The 9,814-nt window shown below is 23.5% G+C and overlaps 1 protein-coding gene across 1 annotated transcript in view; it reads left to right on the forward strand.

The window, feature by feature from the left end:
• Positions 1-7,754, forward strand: part of LOC108042177 — a 29,711-nt gene extending 21,957 nt beyond the window's left edge. Inside the window, 3 exon segments of the mRNA XM_044460547.1 lie at positions 6,864-7,274; positions 7,333-7,702; positions 7,704-7,754. Of these exon segments, the coding sequence (XP_044316482.1) occupies positions 6,864-7,274; positions 7,333-7,702; positions 7,704-7,754 (832 nt within the window).
• The last annotated feature ends 2,060 nt before the right edge of the window (positions 7,755-9,814 follow it).

The following is a 9,814-nucleotide window of genomic DNA, read 5'->3' on the forward strand; positions in this document are numbered from 1 at the left end:
AGAAAATATCCATTGGCACCCAAGGAGAGGCGATCCCCAGAGCCCGTCTGATGGTCTGCGTCCAGCCTGCCCTTTTTATACCCTTGCATCAAGGTCTAATTTCTTCAAGCGCAGAATGTCTCCGATAAAAGCGGCTACTGCTCTCCAGTTCTCTTCGCTTTCGCACATCTTGGCTACTTCGAAGTGGGGCCTCCTGCGCGACATGCGCTCTCGTCTCAATGCAAAGCTCTACGACGCGTCCGTTTTTCGTCTATCAAGATCGTTTTTCTTTGACCTTAAGATCGTTCCAACATAGGCTTTTACGTGATTCCAGGCCGCCTCACTGCTTATCATTCGATCAACTATGTTTTCAGGCGATATTTCTCCAATGGCATCCGTTAGTCCGGTGCGTTCTGATCGAAACCGCTCACAATGGAATATAGTGTGTTCTACACTGTCCCTCTCGGCGTCTTCATAAATGCACGTAGCTTGTGAGCTTTTCGCGATAGTGTGCAAAAAGGCCCGGAAATAGCCGTGGCCGGTCAGCATTTGAGTTAGGTAGTAATCAACGTTTCCGTGTTTCCTTTTTGTCCACCCCTTGAGATTGGGTATAAGCCTAGCTGTCCATTTTACCGAGCATTCATGCTCCCACCTATTTTGCCACAAGTTCAGGGTCTCTTCTCTGCACAGCTCTTTTGTTTGTCTTGTCGCTACTCCACTTTGTTTTAGCTGGTAGACTTTTTGGCATTCTCTTGCTAAGAGATCGATCGGTATTACACCCGCAGTGACTAGAGCTGCTGATCCTGATACCGTTCTATAGGCGCTGATTATCCTCAATGCTATTGTCCTTTGAACTTCGAGCAAGGGTTTAAGTCTGCACTTTACGCGTAGGGTGTTAACATATTAACATATTAACATATTAACATATTAACATATTAACATATTAACATATTAACATATTAACATATTAACATATTAACATATTAACATATTAACATATTAACATATTAACATATTAACATATTAACATATTAACATATTAACATATTAACATATTAACATATTAACATATTAACATATTAACATATTAACATATTAACATATTAACATATTAACATATTAACATATTAACATATTAACATATTAACATATTAACATATTAACATATTAACATATTAACATATTAACATATTAACATATTAACATATTAACATATTAACATATTAACATATTAACATATTAACATATTAACATATTAACATATTAACATATTAACATATTAACATATTAACATATTAACATATTAACATATTAACATATTAACATATTAACATATTAACATATTAACATATTAACATATTAACATATTAACATATTAACATATTAACATATTAACATATTAACATATTAACATATTAACATATTAACATATTAACATATTAACATATTAACATATTAACATATTAACATATTAACATATTAACATATTAACATATTAACATATTAACATATTAACATATTAACATATTAACATATTAACATATTAACATATTAACATATTAACATATTAACATATTAACATATTAACATATTAACATATTAACATATTAACATATTAACATATTAACATATTAACATATTAACATATTAACATATTAACATATTAACATATTAACATATTAACATATTAACATATTAACATATTAACATATTAACATATTAACATATTAACATATTAACATATTAACATATTAACATATTAACATATTAACATATTAACATATTAACATATTAACATATTAACATATTAACATATTAACATATTAACATATTAACATATTAACATATTAACATATTAACATATTAACATATTAACATATTAACATATTAACATATTAACATATTAACATATTAACATATTAACATATTAACATATTAACATATTAACATATTAACATATTAACATATTAACATATTAACATATTAACATATTAACATATTAACATATTAACATATTAACATATTAACATATTAACATATTAACATATTAACATATTAACATATTAACATATTAACATATTAACATATTAACATATTAACATATTAACATATTAACATATTAACATATTAACATATTAACATATTAACATATTAACATATTAACATATTAACATATTAACATATTAACATATTAACATATTAACATATTAACATATTAACATATTAACATATTAACATATTAACATATTAACATATTAACATATTAACATATTAACATATTAACATATTAACATATTAACATATTAACATATTAACATATTAACATATTAACATATTAACATATTAACATATTAACATATTAACATATTAACATATTAACATATTAACATATTAACATATTAACATATTAACATATTAACATATTAACATATTAACATATTAACATATTAACATATTAACATATTAACATATTAACATATTAACATATTAACATATTAACATATTAACATATTAACATATTAACATATTAACATATTAACATATTAACATATTAACATATTAACATATTAACATATTAACATATTAACATATTAACATATTAACATATTAACATATTAACATATTAACATATTAACATATTAACATATTAACATATTAACATATTAACATATTAACATATTAACATATTAACATATTAACATATTAACATATTAACATATTAACATATTAACATATTAACATATTAACATATTAACATATTAACATATTAACATATTAACATATTAACATATTAACATATTAACATATTAACATATTAACATATTAACATATTAACATATTAACATATTAACATATTAACATATTAACATATTAACATATTAACATATTAACATATTAACATATTAACATATTAACATATTAACATATTAACATATTAACATATTAACATATTAACATATTAACATATTAACATATTAACATATTAACATATTAACATATTAACATATTAACATATTAACATATTAACATATTAACATATTAACATATTAACATATTAACATATTAACATATTAACATATTAACATATTAACATATTAACATATTAACATATTAACATATTAACATATTAACATATTAACATATTAACATATTAACATATTAACATATTAACATATTAACATATTAACATATTAACATATTAACATATTAACATATTAACATATTAACATATTAACATATTAACATATTAACATATTAACATATTAACATATTAACATATTAACATATTAACATATTAACATATTAACATATTAACATATTAACATATTAACATATTAACATATTAACATATTAACATATTAACATATTAACATATTAACATATTAACATATTAACATATTAACATATTAACATATTAACATATTAACATATTAACATATTAACATATTAACATATTAACATATTAACATATTAACATATTAACATATTAACATATTAACATATTAACATATTAACATATTAACATATTAACATATTAACATATTAACATATTAACATATTAACATATTAACATATTAACATATTAACATATTAACATATTAACATATTAACATATTAACATATTAACATATTAACATATTAACATATTAACATATTAACATATTAACATATTAACATATTAACATATTAACATATTAACATATTAACATATTAACATATTAACATATTAACATATTAACATATTAACATATTAACATATTAACATATTAACATATTAACATATTAACATATTAACATATTAACATATTAACATATTAACATATTAACATATTAACATATTAACATATTAACATATTAACATATTAACATATTAACATATTAACATATTAACATATTAACATATTAACATATTAACATATTAACATATTAACATATTAACATATTAACATATTAACATATTAACATATTAACATATTAACATATTAACATATTAACATATTAACATATTAACATATTAACATATTAACATATTAACATATTAACATATTAACATATTAACATATTAACATATTAACATATTAACATATTAACATATTAACATATTAACATATTAACATATTAACATATTAACATATTAACATATTAACATATTAACATATTAACATATTAACATATTAACATATTAACATATTAACATATTAACATATTAACATATTAACATATTAACATATTAACATATTAACATATTAACATATTAACATATTAACATATTAACATATTAACATATTAACATATTAACATATTAACATATTAACATATTAACATATTAACATATTAACATATTAACATATTAACATATTAACATATTAACATATTAACATATTAACATATTAACATATTAACATATTAACATATTAACATATTAACATATTAACATATTAACATATTAACATATTAACATATTAACATATTAACATATTAACATATTAACATATTAACATATTAACATATTAACATATTAACATATTAACATATTAACATATTAACATATTAACATATTAACATATTAACATATTAACATATTAACATATTAACATATTAACATATTAACATATTAACATATTAACATATTAACATATTAACATATTAACATATTAACATATTAACATATTAACATATTAACATATTAACATATTATTAACATATTAACATATTAACATATTAACATATTAACATATTAACATATTAACATATTAACATATTAACATATTAACATATTAACATATTAACATATTAACATATTAACATATTAACATATTAACATATTAACATATTAACATATTAACATATTAACATATTAACATATTAACATATTAACATATTAACATATTAACATATTAACATATTAACATATTAACATATTAACATATTAACATATTAACATATTAACATATTAACATATTAACATATTAACATATTAACATATTAACATATTAACATATTAACATATTAACATATTAACATATTAACATATTAACATATTAACATATTAACATATTAACATATTAACATATTAACATATTAACATATTAACATATTAACATATTAACATATTAACATATTAACATATTAACATATTAACATATTAACATATTAACATATTAACATATTAACATATTAACATATTAACATATTAACATATTAACATATTAACATATTAACATATTAACATATTAACATATTAACATATTAACATATTAACATATTAACATATTAACATATTAACATATTAACATATTAACATATTAACATATTAACATATTAACATATTAACATATTAACATATTAACATATTAACATATTAACATATTAACATATTAACATATTAACATATTAACATATTAACATATTAACATATTAACATATTAACATATTAACATATTAACATATTAACATATTAACATATTAACATATTAACATATTAACATATTAACATATTAACATATTAACATATTAACATATTAACATATTAACATATTAACATATTAACATATTAACATATTAACATATTAACATATTAACATATTAACATATTAACATATTAACATATTAACATATTAACATATTAACATATTAACATATTAACATATTAACATATTAACATATTAACATATTAACATATTAACATATTAACATATTAACATATTAACATATTAACATATTAACATATTAACATATTAACATATTAACATATTAACATATTAACATATTAACATATTAACATATTAACATATTAACATATTAACATATTAACATATTAACATATTAACATATTAACATATTAACATATTAACATATTAACATATTAACATATTAACATATTAACATATTAACATATTAACATATTAACATATTAACATATTAACATATTAACATATTAACATATTAACATATTAACATATTAACATATTAACATTTATTAACATATTAACATATTAACATATTAACATATTAACATATTAACATATTAACATATTAACATATTAACATATTAACATATTAACATATTAACATATTAACATATTAACATATTAACATATTAACATATTAACATATTAACATATTAACATATTAACATATTAACATATTAACATATTAACATATTAACATATTAACATATTAACATATTAACATATTAACATATTAACATATTAACATATTAACATATTAACATATTAACATATTAACATATTAACATATTAACATATTAACATATTAACATATTAACATATTAACATATTAACATATTAACATATTAACATATTAACATATTAACATATTAACATATTAACATATTAACATATTAACATATAAACATATAAACATATTAACAAATAAATAAATAACAAAAATTTTATTTATTTTTTTATTTTCCTATGGAAGCTATATGATCCGCCCGATCCGTCTCGTTCCGACATACATACATATGTATATACTACAAGCAATAGAGAGACAACATTTGGGAAAGTTTCAAGCAGATAGCTTTAAAACTGAGAGACTAGTTTACGTAAAAACAATCGAACGGACGGACAGACGGACATGGCTTGACCGGCTCTACTGGTGATGCTGATAAAGTATATTTATACGGTCGGAAATGTCTCCTTTACTGCGTTGCAAACTTTTGACTGAAATAATAATACGCTTTGCAAGGGTATAAAAATCGACCTGAAATGGGCTGCAATTTATTTTTGCTTCCTTTCTTGTGTTTTTATAAAATTTAAGATCGTTTTGACACACAACAAAGCTGACGGACTTGCCTATTTAATATAATTAATGTCCTCGCAATATATTTATAAATTCCATTTATTCTACTTAATTAATAGAGTGCAGATGAGCGCAAGGGAAAGAGCCAGATCTCCAGTTTTTGGCCGTGTTGTTAACCGAGAGCCAAATACGCCCCAACGCATTCCATTTGAACACCACCAGAGATTGGTTGAATTTGGACCGAGTGGTCCTGGTTCAAGTCAATCTCGTTATTATGGTGCTGAAACAAGACCTCAAAACGGAGCTTCTTCTTCATCACGTAGGTCAAGTAAAAACCGATACATGGGAGTCCCAAGTGGTCCTGGAGCAAATGGTAAAGAAAGTCAGAATTCAGTTGCCATACAAGGCAGTTTTCAAAAGCTCAAAGAACTTATATGGACTGAAAGAGCTAAAGAGTTAACAGAGCAACGTAGAGACGAGGAGTTGGAAGCACGTGCAGCTGCACTTAAAGAAATTGCTAACGGGAAAAAGTAAGCCTAATGTTAAAACAATATAACCACTTTAAGCTAAAATAATTCCAATCAACAGCATACTAGGTTATATTCCTCACCCCGGTAGCTCCACTGATTCCATTTTAATGGATGAAAATAGAAGTCCGGACGGAAATAGTTATCAATATAGTGACGTTAATCGTGTGCCGATTCTGCAAAATTTCGAAATCGATAAACCAAATAAAAATGGACATAGAACTGGCGTTAGAGCAAGCACACGTCGCATTGGTAGTTCGCCTTCTTACAATAAAAAAGAAAGTCAAGCAAATAAAGAAGTAAAAAGCTTATTTTCTGCAACTAATGGCTTTGGTCTAGGCAACAGATCAGGCCGCATTAAAATTCCACCAAGTAAGCTTTTTTCAAGCGATTCCACCGAAAGAGATCATTCCGTTATTGGTATTCCAAGAACATACCCAATACGAAAATCGCACTTTAGAGAGAGAAATCGATCCCTTCTAAAAGAGGTAAGCAATTTTTGTTTTAAGTTTTTATTAATTGATTTGTTTTAAAAAGCCATTTTTATAGGGTTGTCGAAAATTTTAAAAATATCGTATCGATGATATTTTTTTTATAAAAAAAAAAATAATAATATTTAAAATATCACATAAAAATGTCGATATATTTGATTTTTTTTGTGTTAAATGAAAAAATTGACCGCCCACAATAAAAAGACAATAAGTTTCTTTTTAAAAACAATAGTATTTTATTATATATGTATATTTTATGACCAGTATGCATGGTTTAGGGATATTAATAACACCCTTTGCGTTATGTGTGCGTCAGTGATCCTGCTTCTTGAGTCGCACACAACACATTTGATGGCGGACTCCGATTTTTATATCCGTATAGTTTGATTTTACACTCAATTTCTTATTTCGCGCCTGAATTCTTTCACTCGATGTCGCTTTGGAATTCAGAGTGACCGAAGACAAAAATATCAAAAAATATCAAAAAAAAAAAATGTCGGAATTCCGATATTTGAGCAAATAAAAAATCACGATATAAATATATAATTTTTAGGAAAAAATGTCGATATATTGATATTTTGATATATTATCAACAACCCTACATTTTTATTCCCGTGAAGAGGGCAGAATTATAATTTCAGTCAAAGTTTGGAACGCAGTAAAAAAGAAATTTCCGACCCTATAAAGTATAATTTTTAAATTTTAATTAAGTTTTAATTAAATTAAAATCGGAAATCTATATCATATAGCTCCCATTGGGAGCTAAAAAAATAAACAAAACAAGAAAGGAAAGCTAATTTCGGGCGGAGCCGAAGTTGATATACCCTTGCAGAATACTCTGTAAATTATATTCTCCAAAATTATTCATATGTTGCATTCTTAATACTCATAAAAAATCCCAACTTCCTAACTTTAAAAACACCAAAGTTATAGCATTTCCAATCGTTCAGTTATATGGCAGCTATAAGATATAGTCGGCCGATCCTTATGAACTTTGGTAGGTCGGATTGATTGGCCAAAAATAAAGCCCATAGAAAATCCCAACTTCCTAACTTAACAAACACCAAAGTTATGGCATTTCAGATCAATCAGTTATATGGCGGCTATAGGATATAGTCGGCCGATCCTTATAAAATTTGGTAGGTCGGATTGATTGGCCAAATATAAAACCGATAGAAAATCCCAACTTCCTAACCTTACAAACACCAAAGTTATGGCATTTCCGATCAATCAGTTATATGGCAGCTATAAGATATAGTCGGCCGATCCTTATGAAATTTGGTAGGTCGGATTGATTGGCCAAATATAAAACCCATAGAAAATTCCAACTTCCTAACATTACAAACACCAAAGTTATGGCATTTCCGATCAATCAGTTATATGGCAGCTATAGGATATAGTCGGCCGATTCCGGCCGTTCCGACATATATACTGCGTGCAAAGGAAAGAAGGCTGTGTGCAAAGTTTCAACTCGATAGCTTTAAAACTGAGAGACTAGTTCGCGTAGAAACAGACAGACGGACAGACAGACGGACAGACAGACGGACAGACAGACGGACAGACGGACATGGCTATATCAACTCAGGAGGTGATCCTGATCAAGAATATATATACTTTATAGGGTCGGAGATGTCTCCTTCAATGCGTTGCACACTTTTGACCAAAATTATAATACCCTCTGCAAGGGTATAAAAAAGATGAAATAAAATTGTATATTGCTGTTTTTCTGTTTATCAAAATATTCCTTTTGGATTTCCTATATCAGAATTACGCTTTTAGTTTTGTCAAAATCGGACTACAATATCATATATGTACATATGTAGCTCTCAAAGAAACGATGCCAAAATGCAGCGCAAAATCGACATATGTATGTACATATGTAGCTTCATGGTTTTTAGTAATGTAGGCATAGCAATCGAAATGTCATTTTGTAATAACTGAAAAGGTATATAAACTTTGGCTTGCCGTAGTTTGCTTCCTTTCTTGTTTAAATTAGTTTATGTTTCAAAATGTATTCGGATTTTCGATTTTAGTAAAACCACCTCAATGCAA

The sequence above is a fragment of the Drosophila rhopaloa genome, unplaced genomic scaffold, assembly GCF_018152115.1.
Source record: "Drosophila rhopaloa isolate 14029-0021.01 unplaced genomic scaffold, ASM1815211v1 contig_203, whole genome shotgun sequence".
Classification (NCBI taxonomy): Eukaryota; Metazoa; Arthropoda; class Insecta; order Diptera; family Drosophilidae; genus Drosophila; species Drosophila rhopaloa.